At 42.0% G+C, this 15,720-nt stretch overlaps 1 protein-coding gene across 1 annotated transcript; it reads left to right on the top strand.

Annotated features, from left to right (window-relative positions):
* Positions 1-845: 845 nt before the first annotated feature.
* LOC123997878 (phosphatidylserine lipase ABHD16A-like) lies at positions 846-15,698 on the top strand. The gene is made up of 19 exons (XM_046302526.1): positions 846-1,024; positions 1,438-1,494; positions 1,723-1,789; positions 2,140-2,226; positions 2,568-2,653; positions 2,865-2,938; positions 3,133-3,243; positions 6,553-6,667; positions 8,782-8,883; positions 8,973-9,036; positions 9,193-9,242; positions 9,602-9,725; positions 9,967-10,071; positions 10,310-10,373; positions 13,026-13,082; positions 13,184-13,246; positions 13,435-13,610; positions 14,570-14,616; positions 14,811-15,698. Exons 1-19 carry the CDS (start codon positions 923-925, stop codon positions 14,892-14,894), a joined length of 1,635 nt encoding a protein of 544 aa, XP_046158482.1. The 5' UTR covers positions 846-922; the 3' UTR covers positions 14,895-15,698.
* The last annotated feature ends 22 nt before the right edge of the window (positions 15,699-15,720 follow it).

The following is a 15,720-nucleotide window of genomic DNA, read 5'->3' on the forward strand; positions in this document are numbered from 1 at the left end:
GGTATCTTTTGCGTCCCATTGGACATTGATAATCAATATCTTAGGCAAAACAAATCCAGGAGTAGTTCATGCACGTCGCTTGACCCGTATGGAGAAAAGGAGGGGGAAAAGGAGCTAAGTTTATCTGTATTATTGATGTTTGATGAAGGGTTTCTACCTCCCTATGCGAAGCTGGAATATATAAGATACCCCATAAGAGTGTTCGTGCAAAACCCGATGCAATGCAATACATTTTAAAAGTTGTAGTTTTGCCACGTTTGAAGTGTTTGCAGACGGAAGGAATATGCTATTGAATGTCAAATGTTGCAACTGTGGTGGAGATCATATTTACGAATTCCCAAAGTGCCCTGTGAAAAATGTTGATGTGTCAAGGATCAGGGCTGTACAGCAAATATCTTATATGGAGGCGGTGAAGAGAGTTGAAGGGGCAACAGCCCACAGTTCTGAAGAAGATATGGTGGTGGATGCACCGCAAATGTTAAACATCAAAGTGATCTGGATACACTTACTGTGAAGAAGGTGGATTGTGTAGCATTTATATACACATTATTAATTGTACTGCACAAGTGTCCAAGAAGCAGAGAAGACTTCATGGCAGACGCACTGCAAGGACTATTTTGGCCAGAAAATATGCCACCCTCACAGGATCTTTCTGAGCCTGTGTACGTAACTGATTAGAACAGAAAAGCAGGCTGATTTAGTTTAATTAAAAATGTGTTATTGAAAGTTTGTATGGATTTATTTGTACCCAGCATTATTTCCTTTTTAGGATATTTTTATTATCCACCTGTACAGTAGGTGGCGGTATGCACATATAATGGTATTATACCAAAGAAGAAAACGAAGCTATTATACCAAAGAAGAAAACGCTTGAACATTGTATGTTTGGAATTTATGTCCTGTGTCGGCTACCGGAGGAAGAATGGCCGGCTGGATGTGGTTTCGTTGCTTTTTGGGGCCTCATCTCCAGAGAGTGCACCGTTCACAGGAGGAGTCCCGACCCGAAGGAAGAGCAGGCAGGAGGGTAGGCTCACGGCAGATACCGTGCTTGTGTTTGTGACCGACCAGGAAGAGCTAGGAATGTAACTTTGGTCGACGCTAGCACTAGCTCTCGCTCCGGCCAGGATGTGTCAGTACGTGTTATTGAAACTGCTGTCAATCACTGACCGGTGACAATGTGAAAAATGATGCATAGTTAACACATTTGGGGATTGTTCAGCTAGATTCCAAGGAGAATCAAGTATAATGGCTATCTTTGTGTTGTTGCAGGTGAGCATGCTAGCAAGCACGTAACCTAAGCCGCTTTTAGCTATGCTAGGTAGCTAACGTTAACTGTACTAGCTAGGCAGGGAAATCATTGCAGTTATCCAGTTAGCTGGCTTGGCTAGTCACCACTCATTTAGCAGCTAACTACTTCCCCTTCTCTTACAACCCCAGGGATGGACTTATCAACCCAAGAGCCTGGAGAAACACACTGACAGCATCCTCGGATGGGTCAGTATATAACTAGCAAGTTACCACAAGTTGTATCAAATTGTTGATCATTAATCTGTTTTGATTAGCTAGAGAACAAACTTTATTTTACTATTACACTATTGTTTTTGCATAAATTGAAGCCACAGGTAAAGACAAGTAGCACACTCACATAGCTATAAAGGTAGTATATACATTCTCATACTTTGTGTTGAGATGTAACTGTTCTCTTGTGTGTTCTCCCTCCAGGCGTCAGCTTTGTGGTCTCTGTCATACTACAGCTCCCCTCTCCTCCTCTGCTACCTTTACAGAAAAGGTAGTGTGTGTGTGTGTGTGTGTGTGTGTGTGTGTGTGTGTGTGTGTGTGTGTGTGTGTGTGTGTGTGTGTGTGTGTGTGTGTGTGTGTGTGTGTGTGTGTGTGTGTGTGTTCGCTCATGCGATATGAAAGGTAATAAAAAATGACTCATGCCGTAATGCTCTTATTGGGTTTAACTATTAATACCTCCCAGCTGTAATGTAGTAGGTAAGTATTGGTACTGGCTAGTGGTGTTATAGTTTGACGTAGGACATGTGTGCATGCTTTAGTGCAAGAAAGAGGAAGCAAATGGCTATTACTAGCCTAATTTTTTGTGTAGTGTTCGTAGCCCTAACTTGCTGTGTGTTTCAGGGTACATCTGCAGCAGTAAGCTGGTACCAGTCAGTCAGTATGTGGGAACTGTAATGGTTTGTCTGCTGGGAGTCGCCTTTCTGAGAGGTGAGAACTTTACCACTCTTTTTACTGAACTTGTATTGCTCTTCCTGGATTGGTCTGGTTTGAGAAATCCTCTGTGTTCAATGCTCCTCCACCCACCCCAATAAAATATTATAGCATCTCAAACCTAATTCTAGAGAATGTAGTGTCTGGTGTTCTTCATCTACTAAACAGATATTGGATTGTGTGTAACTAGGCTACAGGTAACTACGATTGCATTCCTGTGGGGGTTACGATTTCACACACTGACTCCCTCACAAGGTGTGTGTGTCAGGTACACTAAGTACACCACTGAGACTCTCTCTGGCACTTGTTGCTTCTCTCACCCTTTCCCTCCCTCTCAGGTTGGGGACGGTGGAGGAACTCTGAGTATCAACAGTTCATCTCCATTCTGGAGGAAACCAGGAAGAACCACACGCCTAGCAACAAGGTAACACTGCTATGGCAACAGCTTGTCAACAGTTGGGCTGCTTCTCAAATGACACCTTACTCCCCATATGGTGTGTTATGTCTAACCAGTACCCTATATGTCATTTGATATTATTTTCAGGCCTGTTTTGCTAGTGGTTGTCAATCTTGAATTCAAGAAACAAGCCACAGCTATTCTTTCTGATCACTAATTTTGAATGTACTGTCTGTAGAAAAAGCTGGCCTGCTATGATTTTGACTTTTCTCACTGGCCGGCAGACTTCAGCTGGGAAGAAGTTAGCAATCCGTGAGTTGTGTGTGTAATTTGCGTACTGATTGTGAGCCTTTTACACGTGTTCATTTTTACACTGTGATTGTAGTTTTTTTGGTATGAAATACACCAGGTGATACAGTAAAATGTAAACAGGATGTCTGGGTTATGATTTGAGAATAAGGCTCTATTTTCACTATATAACTCCCTTCTAACATCCTGTGTGACAGGAAGCTGCTGTCCAAGGCAGGAGTGTCTCTACTGAAGCCAGAGCCCAAACTGAGAGGGGCAGCAGACAGCGTGTTCAACTCTTTACGCACTCTACCATGCCACATCGTCAGGTATAGACCGACTACAATATCCAAAATACACTGTACTCTACCAAGGCTCGACAATACAATTTTTAGCCACTTGTTCTTTGGACAAGTAGGACAGGGTTATTTATTAAAATGTTTAACTTGTGCGAAAATGTTATTTTTGCGGGGGGGTGTTGGACTAGTAACTGGAAGGTTGTTCAAGTTCAAACTCCCGAGCTGACAAGGTACAAATCTGTCGTTCTGCCCCTGAACAGGCAGTAAACCCACTGTTCCTAAGCCGTCATTGAAAATAAGAATTTGTTCTTAACTGACTTGCCTAGTTAAATAAAGGTAAAGTAAATAAAACATACAAATTATCTTCTGCCATTGTGGCCTTGAGCACGACACTTAAAAGACTACTGTTTAAAACGCATGTGGTCCGTCAACCCTCCATCTGGAGAGCTACCTGGTGTGCAGACTTTGGATCCAAACCTGCACAAATACACCAGTCAGCTTATCAAGGTCCTGTTGAGCAGCTGATTATTTTTTGAGCAGGGCTGGAGCGAAAGCCTGCACACCCAGTAGCTCTCCTGGAGGATGGTTTGTCCACCCTGCAACATTACAATTACAACCAAATACTGTGTCTTTATACAATGATTCCCTCATTAAATGAACCAGGAATCAAATGGCTAAGGTTGGTGAGGTAGCTAACTAAGATGTTTTATCTATTTGTAAGGTTAAAATATTCAGTGTTCAGGGAAGATCTTGACAACATTGTTACTTGTCAATTAGGCTATTCTAAGAATACATATTTGTAATTTTGTCAGAATTACATGGCCAGAATTGAATAGATGAGAATCCTAGCTAATTTTGAGGGCTTGCGGCTGTATTACAACCGGAGTAAGCCGCATTTGGTTTCATCAACTGCACCCGTATCAACTGTGTGTCCCCCATTTGCGGTTATACAAAAGTGCCAGTGGAAAGTTATTTTAGGACGTCGGACATGACAATGACATTAATACATGCTAAGTAGTTAACTAGCAAGATAACCAGCCAACTACACTATGTTTTGAATTGGCTATCAAGTAAGTCTGTTATATCTGTTGTGTATATCTCTCTCTCTATATATATATATATATCTCATTTGCCCACTTATAGCTTATTTTTGGTCAGCAATGAAAATCCTGGAAAAGTCATGGGGTGTGTGTCACCTGTGTGTGCCAGCGGGTTGTTGCCAGAGGGTTGTTGCCAGAGGAGAGAGACTTGCGCAGCAAGGATTTTCATTGCTGACCAAAAATAAGCTATAAGTGGGCAAATGACTCACTAACAAGCAATGAATATCAACAAATGTGCACATGCGGTTCGCTTTGATCTCAAACGCATCTCTCGACTACCTGATTGAAAGACCACTCGTGCTTGTCAATACAGGCTTTCAATAATTCTATGCCGATGCGCTCCGCATAGATTGGGAGAACAGTGTGTAACGCTACATGTGGAGGACACAGATCCAGTTCTGAATGGACTACCCTAATTTATATAGTGATTTATTTTATTTGTCCATTCGGACAACTTAAATCTATTCTTCTTGTTCGCCATTTTAAAAAAAAATATTGTTTTCACTTGCCCTGGTCAAGCGTGAATGTCGACCCCTGTCTGCCATGCCACTTTGTCAGGTATAAACAGACTACAAAACCCACAACTGTGCTACATCGTCAAGTACTAAACTACACTGAACAAAAATAGAAATGCAATATTCAACGAATTCAAAGTTGTTGTTTTTTTGTTTATATTAGAAAATCAGTCAATTTAAAATATGTTCATAAGGCCTTATGGATTTCACATGACTGGGAATCACTGTTGGTCATAACTTAAAAATAAAAAAAATAGGGGTGTGTATCAGAACCAGTCATTTTTTTGGTATGGCCACCATTTGCCTCATGCAGAGCGACATCTCATTCACATAGAGTTGATCAGGCTGTTGATTGTGGCCTCTCGGATGTTGTCCCACTCCTCTTCAATGGCTGTGCGAAGTTGCTTTATATTGGTGGGAACTGTTGTACGTGTCGATCCAGAGCATCCCAAACATGCTCAATGGGTGAGATGTCTGAGTATGCAGGCCATGAAAGAACTGGGACATTTTCAGCTTCCAGAAATTGTGTGCAGATCCTTGCAACATGGGACCGTGCATTATCATGCTGAAACATGAGGTGATGGCGGTGGATGAATGGCATGACAATGGGCCTTAGCTTATGCCTGGCCATACCATAACCCTGCGTTTCCCGAACTCGGTCCTCGTGACCCCAATGGGTGCCCTCCCCCCAAAACACTACATTTACATTACATTTAAGTCATTTAGCAGACGCTCTTATCCAGAGCGACTTACAACTACACAGCTGATTCAAATAATCAAAGCTTGATGATGATTTGAATCAGCTGTGTAGTGCTAGGGCAAAAACCAAAACGTGCACCCCTTTGGTTCCCAAAGACCGATTTTTGGGAAACTGCCATAACCCCAGCAACACCATGGGGCACTTTTGTTGACATCAGCAAACCGCTTACCCACACCACGCCGTACACATGGTCTGTGGTTGTGAGGCCAGTTGGACATACTGACAATTACTCTAAAACAATGTTTGTGGCAGCTGGTAAATTTGGTAAATAAATTTAACATTCTCTGGCAACCACTCTGGTGGATATCCCTGTAGTCGGCATGCCAATTGCACGTTCCTTCAACTTGGCATCTGTGGCATTGTGTTGTGTGGCCTTTTTATTGTCCCCAGCAAAAGGTGCACCTGTGTAATGATCATGCTGTTTAATCAGCTTCTTGATATGCCACACCTGTTAGGTGGATGGATTATCTTGGCAAAGGAGAAATGCTCACGAACAGGGATGTAAAATAAAAATAGTGCACAAAATTGGAGATATAAGCATTTTGTGAGTGAACATTTATGGGATCTTTTATTTCAGCTCATGAAACACCTTACATGTTACATTTTTATATTTTTGTTCAGTGTAAATACATTATATTCTACCACACCACATCGTCAGGTACTAAACTAAATGCACTACATTCTACCACATCGTCAGGTACTAAACTAAATGCACTATATTCTACCACACCACATCAGGCACTAAACTAAACAGGTATAAACACTCAATAGACTACAATATACCACACTACCATGCAACATAATCAGATATCGTACAACACAGGTCATAATGTAACTAAATACATACAAATAATATCTCTCTGCACCACACTTACAGCAGGCAGGCTTGGTATATTTGATTGATATTACATTACTGCCTGCTAGCCCACTGACGCTCCCTATTCTATCCCCTCCCTCTTTCTAGTTTTCTGATTGCCCACTCATTTGGGAGGAGGATTCTGTACCCTGGGTCTGTATACCTACTGCAAAGGGCTATGAGACCCATGCTACAACAGGGCCAGGCTAGACTTATAGAAGAGGTGAGTCATCACACATCACAGTAGGGTCAAGTTACATTCATTTACAATAGTTATACTTGTATTCATATACAGTGCATTCAGAAAGTATTCAGACCCCCTGACTTTTTCCACATTTTGTTATGTTACAGCCTTATTAAATACATTTTCTTCATCAATCTACACACAATACCCCATAATGACAAAAGCTAAAACAGGTTTTTAGAAATGGCTTATTTACATAACTATTCAGACCCTTTGCTATGAGACTCGAAATTGAGCTCCGGTGAGTCCTATTTCCATTGATCATCCTTGAGATGTTTCTACAACTTGATTGGAGTCCATCTGTGGTGAATTCAATTGATTGGACATGATTTAGAAAGGCACACACCTGTCTATATAAGGTCCCACAGTTGTCAGAGCAAAAACCAAGCCGTGAGGTCGATGGAATTGTCCATAGAGCTCCGAAATAGGATTGTGTCGGCACAGATCTGGGAAAGGGTACCAAAAAATGTCTGCAGCATTGAAGGTCCCCAAGAACACACTGGCCTCTATCATTCTTAAATGGAAGAAATGTGGAACCCCAGGAGAAAGGCCTTGGTCAGGGAGGTGACCAAGAAACTGATGGTCACTCTGACAGAGCTCCAGAGTTCCTCTGGAGATGGAAGAACCTTCCAGAAGGACAACAATCTCTGCAGCACTCCACCAATCAGGCATTTGTGGCAGAGCGGCCAGATGGAAGCCACTCAGTAAAAGGTACATGATAGCCCACTTGGAGTTTGCCAGAAGTCACCTAAAGGACTCTCAGACCATGAGAAACAAGATTCTCTGGTCTGATGAAAGCAAGCTTGAACTCTTTGGTCTGAATGCCAAGCGTCATGTCTGGAGGAAACCTGGTGCCATTCCAACAGTGAAGCATGGTGGTGGCATTATCATGCTGTGGGGATGCTTTTCAGTGGTAGGGACTGGGAGACGAGTCAGGATCGAGGGCAAGATGAACGGAGAAAAGTACAGAGATCCTTGATGAAACCCTGCTCCAGAGCACTCAGGACCTCAGACTGGGATGACGGTTCACCTTCCAACAGGACAACGACCCTAAGAACACAGCCAAGACCACGCAGGAGTGGCTTCGGGACAAGTCTCTGAATGTCCTTGAGCGGCCCAACCAGAGCCGGGATTTGAACCTGATCGAACATCTCTGGAGAGACTTGAAATAGCTGTGCAGCGACGATCCCCCATCCAAACTGATAGAGCTTGAGAGGATCTGCAGAGAATAATGGGAGAAACTCTCCAAATACAGGTGTGCCAAGCTTGTAGTGTCGTACCCAAGAAGACTCGAGGCTGTAATCGCTGCCAAAGGTGCTTCAACAAAGTACTGAGTGAAGTCTGAATACTTATTGTGAGCGGACCAAGTAATTGGGCATCACTCTAAAGCGGGAAGGTGGAATAAACGAGTCAGGAGTAGGTTTTCTTGATTGAACACAGTTCTCTATTGAGGGCATTTGGTCAACACAAACAACATAATCAATGAAAATCTTCCAAGGAAAAACATACATCTTCTTCTCCAGATGAAACAGGAGGACAATGGGATTATCTTTAAACTACAACAAAAAGTCACGGGATTGTCACCGTCTTAGTGGTTCTTCCTGGATAGCTCCTCTCTCTCGGTGGCCATCTTCCAGAGATGGTCCCCCCCCCTCTGCTGGTTCCATTCTCTCTCTTATAGGGGAAGGAAAGTATGTCATTAGTACAATCAGCTGTGCTTAATTGCCTCTGGTTACCTTGTCTCCCATTCCTTGTTGGGCTACTATCCGTGAGCCCAGCCTGCCCTCTGGTGGTCCTTCCACATTATGTAAATGTATTATTTCAGTTTGATATTTAAAAATAAAACACATTTGCATGCATTTCTAAAAACCTGTTTTAGCTTTGTCATTATTTTATTGTGTGTAGCTGGAGTGGGGGGGGGGCATTTAATCCATTTTAGAATAAGGCTGTAATGTAACAAAATGTGGAAAAAGTCGATGGGTCTGAATACTTTCAGAATGCACTGTATGCAGCCTTTATCTTATAGAACTGCGTAACTTGAAGTTTCTCTTTTCCGATCCGTTTCTGTACCTCTCTCCCTCTTCTGTGTGCAGTGTGAGGGCCAGAGGAACAAGCTGGTGGCATGTGATGGGAATGAGATTGATACCATGTTTGTGGACCGCAGGAGAGAAGAAGGACTGCACGGACAGACTCTGGTAAGGACCTGCACTAGGCTCTATGAACCATCAGAACTACATTACCCATGTTTCCCTGCGAGGTCTGTAGTGTTGGCTGTATATTGTAGGTGATCTGCTGTGAGGGGAATGCAGGCTTCTATGAGGTGGGCTGTATGAACACTCCATTGGAAGGTAAGGAACCTCTGACACTTTTACACATCAAATACTTCTTTCCTACTTACCATCTTTCGTTGTGAAGATCACTGTTCATACATGGTGGTTAACATATTCCTTAACCTGTTAAATTTAAACTAGAGCAGTATAAAGCCGTTTCTGTCTGTGTTGCAGGTGGATACTCAGTGCTTGGCTGGAACCACCCTGGCTTTGCAGGAAGCACGGTAAGCCTTAGTGTCCCTCACTTGTCCCCATCACGCGTTTCTGTGAACTTACCAGCATATTTCAACGGCATTATTAGGCAAGTTTGTCTTATGTGGAAAGTCTGGTTTGTCTACACGTGTCATTCATAGAGAAGGTTGGAAGACGCACAGTGTTCTGGGTTCAAATCCCACAGGGGACCAGCAAGTAAAAGTAGGAAAATGTATCCAATCACTCTGGATAAGAGCTTCCGCTAAGTTACTGAAATCTAAATGTCTGTGTTAGCAGCAGATTTGTTTCCGTCTCAGAATGTGCGTTGACATGAAAGTAAATGTAAAACAACAACTCTTCGTTCCCCTATCCACTCCCTTATTTCTCTCAGGGCGTACCGTTCCCCCAGAACGAGGCCAATGCCATGGATGTAGTGATCCAGTTTGCAGTGCACAAGCTGGGCTTCCAGCTCAGTGACATAATGGTGTATGCCTGGTCCATAGGGGGATTCACAGGTAGGGACCAAACTGGTATAAGCAATTTTGTCTGGCCCAAGTCTGTTCTGGGAATGAGTTGACCAATTTCACCAACATATTGTAAGCACCACTTCTTTATTTCTCCCCCTTCTCTTCATTTTCTCTCCATCTCACTCTTCTCGCCCACCCTCTCTCCGCACTCTCCTCCCTTCTCTCTCCCCCTCCCCTCTCATATTTCCTTTTCTCTTTCTCTGTCTATATATTTCTCTCTGTCTCTCAGCCAGTTGGGCTGTGATGTCCTATCCAGAGATCCAAGCGCTGGTATTGGACGCCTCCTTTGATGACCTGCTTCCGCTGGCCCTCAAGGTCATGCCCGACAGCTGGAGTGAGTCTCTCGCAGGGGTCATAGGTCAAGGCGTGGGGAAAAAAAGTGATTTCATATAAACAAATGTGTTGTGTACACTTTTTTTTTCCTATTATGAGATATATTCTATAAGAATATATATTTATATTAAGAAGTGAATACAGTCACTTTGGATAAGAGCTTCTAAAGGCCTGAGGTGTGTGTCTTTGTACGGGCTGTGTTTGGTTCAGGATCTGACAATGAAAATGGTGTGTTTCAGGGCCTCTGGTGACACACACAGTCAGGCAGTACATGAACCTCAACAGCGCAGAACAGCTCTGCAAGTAAGTGCAACACTCTTTACTCACACAAACACTTTACACGTGTGTGTGACTGACACGAACATATCATCCATGGAAAATATTGTGTACATTTATTTGAATTGAATCACGTTTTGACAGCATCCCATTTGATTTGAACAAAACATTCCGTGTATGTTTACCCATGGAAGAAGTGGTCGGAAAGGGACTTTTTGACCTGAATGCCAAAACATTCAGGAAAATAAAGGTGCCCAAATTTGACCTATTTTGCATATCCTACCATACTATCAGATATCCATGTCTTCATCACAGGAAAATTTTAACTTTTGAGTTTGATATAAATTAAAAGCTTAACAGGGTTGTCAAACTATTGTATGAATTCTAGATGTTACATTTTTTCCCAACCTTTTTTAAAGGGTAGGAAGCATGAATTTTAACTCTCCATATAACAAGTGTGGTCGGACTAAGTAGCTTAGTTGTAGTAATGATCTGGTTGCCTATAAGTACAAACATATAGTTATGTTTTTGGGTTATTACATTTTAACTTATTTCTGAATAACTTCTAAACTACCCACAATGCACTATTTCTCAACGTCATATGGAGGATATACTCTGTGCTATGGAGTTTGTTTTCTAGTTCGGTAGCTATCTCAAGCTGGCTCATGTTATTCAACCAAACCTGCTTCCTCTAATTGTGTAGTATCTGGTCTGTTCTACTTTTTTTATTTTGTGAACTTTTCAGAATGTTCTGTGAAGTAGGCTACAGGAGTTTTGTAACTTTTTCCACCTTGGCTTAGTGCAGTGGTTCTTAACCTTGTTGGAGGTACTGAACCCCACCAGTTTCATATGCGCATTCATCGAACCCTTCTTAATTGGAGAAATAAAATGTGATTTTTTTCAAATTCAAAACATTGGTACTGGTGCACAAAATGAACCGTGCAACATCACTGATTTCAAAGAACAAAATCATCAAAACATGATTTTCACACACAAATAAAAACATAATAATGAATATTTACTGCAAATCAGTGTGACTTCTGCTGTTGCCTTTCAGAGACCAGTTCAGAAATGCGCGGCTTCACCTTGGCAAGTGCCACTCTCATGTCATTTTTGCAAGTCTGTTCCTTTTCTTCGTTTTTATGTCCAGCCTACTCACAAAGATATGTTGTAACAAACGGTATGAAAATCTCCAGAGCTTTCTTAGAAATAACAGGGTACATTACCATTTGTTGACACCAAAACGTTGATTGCACATATTGCACTTTTACTTTCTTTTCCAACACTTAGTTTTTGCATTATTTAAACCAAATTGAACGTTTCATCATTTATTTTTTTAAAGTTAAAATAAGTGTTCATTCAGTATTGTTGTAATTGTCATTATTACAAATAAATAAATAAAAATCTGTTGACCTCTAGCTAATAGAGCTCCAACGCCCCCCCCCCCCCCCCCTCTTGCCTCGTGAATGACATCATTACTGGTTACTGGTTACAGCTATATTAAATAAGCTACTTCTATGTAAATGATGTTGATCAGTACAATAAAATAAGTCCCAAATGGAAGGGAAACTCATCTGTAGTCCCATGAAATCAGCCAAGACAAGCTCAACTTGTCTTGTTCGAAGGGGTACGGGACTATTAAAAAGTTTGGGAACCACTGGAGTAGATGAAGGGGGGGGGAGACGGGTTAAAGAAGGATTTTAAGCCTTGAGACAATTGAGGCATAGATTGTGTATCTGTGTCATTCAGAGGGTGAATGGGAAAGACAACAGATTATACTGCCTTTTCCACGATCAACAGTTTCCCATGTGTATCAAGAATGGTCCACCACCCAAAGGACATCCAGCCAACTTGAATCAAGACGGGCCACATACCTGTGGAATGATTTCATCACCTTATGGAGTCCATGCCCTGACGAATTGAGGCTGTTCTGAGGGGGGGCTCAATATTAGGAAGGTGTTCTCAATGTTTTGTACACTGTGTATAGGCCTAGGTTACTACTTGATTTACCCAGTTTATCAATCATTCAAATAAATTTCCATTATGTGAATAATTAGTCAAATTGATTGTATAATTGATTAATTCATCCATACATAGCCGTCTCTGAAAAATGTTACAGTAAAAACTGTCAAATCTAATGATTTTGAATTTAAAAGATGCTCAACGATTGACAGTAGTCAGTAGCTGAGTTTCTGTATCAAGTGCCATTCTGACTGGCTAATATTCATTTTTTGATGTTGAGAAACATGATGGCATCTGTATTGAAGTCAATTCTGGTATTGTGACCTACTGTATTCAAGACCATGTCTCACCTGAGGGTGGGCACAACACAGAAACTTCAGATGTAAAGTAGGATATAAGCTACAATGTATACAAATATGAAGAACAAAAGTTTTACAAGTTTTTAGATAATTGTGTTTAAGTATAAAATAGTTGGTTTTAAATATCAATTACAACTATCTTTTCCAGTGATGAAGACAAGGATGTGTGGTATGGTGGGATATGCAAATTAGTTAAACTTTGAGCACCTTTATTCTCCTGAATGTTGGCAAGTAGGTCCAAAAGGACACGTTCTGAACACTTTAACAAAGGGGAAAAATATATATGTATGGGAGGTCAAAAGGGGTGCTGTTTTACCCGATGGGAGATTTTGTGACCCAAACACTCGTTCTTTCTTAGGTACCAGGGACCAGTGCTTCTGATCAGAAGAACCAAAGATGAGATCATTACCACCACGTGAGTCACTATGAAGGCATGAATAACGAAAAGGGCCCGTTCAGATTAGATATGCACTGGTAAATCTAGGTAGACTGGTTTCACTGACTGACTTGTTTCAGGGGTCCAGAAGACATCATGTCCAACAGAGGAAACAACCTCCTGCTCAAACTTCTGCAGTTCAGGTCGGTTCTCAGTCTCCAAGACCTCTCACAGGCTGTGTATGTCTATGTACACACTGTCCACTACAGACCTGATTATCCACAACCTCCCACAGACAGCTACGGTGTTGCCTTGTACCATATACATACACTAGGAACAGAGAGTGAGCGCTGTGTTTCTGTTCAAACCCTTTCTGATGTCATATCTTCAGGTACCCCAAGGTGATGACAGACGATGGAGTCCGGGCCATCAGAGCATGGCTGGTAGCCTCCAACCACGTAGAAGAGGCAGCGGTGTACAGTAGCTATGAGGTGGATGATGACTGGTGTGTGTCTGTACTGCAGTCGTATAAGACGGAGAGAGACGTTTTCTTCCCCTGGAGCGTTGGTAAGACTGCTCCTCAAATGACCACACCATTACAGCTGTTTGATTTAGATTAGAATCTCCCTAGATGAATTACCTGATGGAATTTATTTTGGTCTTTGTCCTTTTATCAAAAGGGTTTGTTCACTGCCCCTTAGACGCTCCTTTCTGCCAGAGGTAGTAAAAGTAAAGATACCTTAATTTAAAATGACCCAGTAAAAGTCTAGAAGTATCAGATTTTAAATGGTAAATTGTCATACTTGAGTAAAAGTACAAAGTAAATGCTATACATCAAACCAGATGACACAATTAACTTTTTTTGACAGCCAGGGGCACCTGCAACACTCGGACATTTACATTCAGTGAGTCCGCCAGATCAGAGGCAGTAGGGATGACCAGGGACGTTCTGTGTAGTGAGTCCTCCAGATCAGAGACAGTAGGGATGACCAGGGACGTTCTGTGTAGTGAGTCCTCCAGATCAGAGGCAGTAGGGATGACCAGGGACGTTCTGTGTAGTGAGTCCTCCAGATCAGAGGCAGTAGGGATGACCAGGGACGTTCTGTGTAGTGAGTCCTCCAGATCAGAGGCAGTAGGGATGACCAGGGACGTTCTCTTGATGTGTGTGAATTGGACCTTTTTCCTGTCCTGCTAAGCATTCAAATTGTAACTAGTACTTTTGGGTCTCTGGGAAAATGTATGGAGTAAAAATGACAATTTTCTTTAGGAATGTAGTGAAGTACAGAGACTCCAAAAAACTACTTTAATACTTTACACCACTGCTCTCTGAGATTGTATCTATATATTTCTTTAACTACGTAAGTCAGTTAAGAACAAATTCTTATTTACAATGACGGCCTACCAACAGGCCCCTTGTGGGGACGGGGGCTGGGATTAAAAATAGGACAAAACACAACACTGCATAAAGAGACCTAAAACAACCTATATAAACACGTGTCATTTTGAAGCCTTTCCTGTTTTGTCAGGTGAGGACATGACACTGGAGGGAAGACGACAGCTGGCTCTCTTCCTGGTGAGAAACAACTTCTTCCACTTTACCACATGACTTGCGTTCTACATCTGATTCCCTTTTATATGTTAAGGTGGCAAGTGGGCTTCCGTAAGACAAAATCTACAGATTAATTTATTGGGAATGTTATCTCCTATATTGCCCCCCCCCCCGTCCCCCCCCATCTGTTTCATCACTTGTTCCCTCTCTCTTCTCAGGCACGGAAGTACATGCGGAACTTCGACTCAACTCACTGCACTCCTCTCCCTTACTCTGAATTCGCTGCCCCTTGGGGACTGTAAGTGTTGACGGATGGATAGAAACGAGAAGCAAAGATGCAGGCGACACCAACCAATCAGAAGAGGTATACAGAGCATGGATTGAATGTGTATCTATGGGAGGTGTTCAAGGCAGCTACACCCAGACTGTATTAGAACATTGTGACCCTGCTCACCTGTGGGGGAAATCATCTGTTACCCCATTGGCTCACAGCAAAAACTTGGCATTTTGTCTACTTGTTTTAATCAATTACAAAACTATATGTCTAAAGATTACTACTTAGAAAAACAATTTTGCCTCATGCCCCTTATGACCGGAACATCAAGCCAGTCAAGACCAACAACAAACGGACTGACGTTAAACAATGCTTTCCACACACATTATTTCTGTTAAAAAAAAAGCTATTTTCCAATGGGATGAATGGTAAAGAATATTTGTTTTCACAATTTCTGGGCGTGGTGTTATATGGCTAACATACCACAGCTACGGGCTGTAACCAGGAACTCCGCAAGAACAGCCCTTAGCTGTGGTATGTTGGCCATATACCACAACCCCCTGGGCCTTATTGCTTAAATATACACTTGCCGTCTTCAAACTAGATACTTTATTGAAGGGAGTATTTTAAATAAGCACTGATCTCTAGGTAGTTGGATAAAAGGCTCCATTCTATTGCCTGACTACATTACTAAAAGGAATAAGGAGCTCGTTCCCTCCCTCTGGCTGCATTTAAGTACACAAATACAGCCAGGCCATCCTCACGTTCTAAAGCGTGGCACTGTCATTATGAACAAAGCTGGGTCCTGTTAAATAAAACGCTGGCAAAATCATTTTTGTATTTCTTATGAAACT

The sequence above is a fragment of the Oncorhynchus gorbuscha genome, linkage group LG15 (assembly GCF_021184085.1).
Source record: "Oncorhynchus gorbuscha isolate QuinsamMale2020 ecotype Even-year linkage group LG15, OgorEven_v1.0, whole genome shotgun sequence".
NCBI lineage: Eukaryota > Metazoa > Chordata > Actinopteri > Salmoniformes > Salmonidae > Oncorhynchus > Oncorhynchus gorbuscha.

Excerpts from the sequence above, each read along its gene's own strand:
- LOC123997878 (XM_046302526.1), top strand. The coding sequence starts at position 923 with ATGGCCGGCTGGATGTGGTTTCGTTGCTTTTTGGGGCCTCATCTCCAG. Across the intron at positions 9,726-9,966 it reads GTCCATAGGGGGATTCACAG|CCAGTTGGGCTGTGATGTCC; the intron begins GTAGGGACCAAA and ends TCTGTCTCTCAG. Across the intron at positions 13,611-14,569 it reads TTTCTTCCCCTGGAGCGTTG|GTGAGGACATGACACTGGAG; the intron begins GTAAGACTGCTC and ends CTGTTTTGTCAG.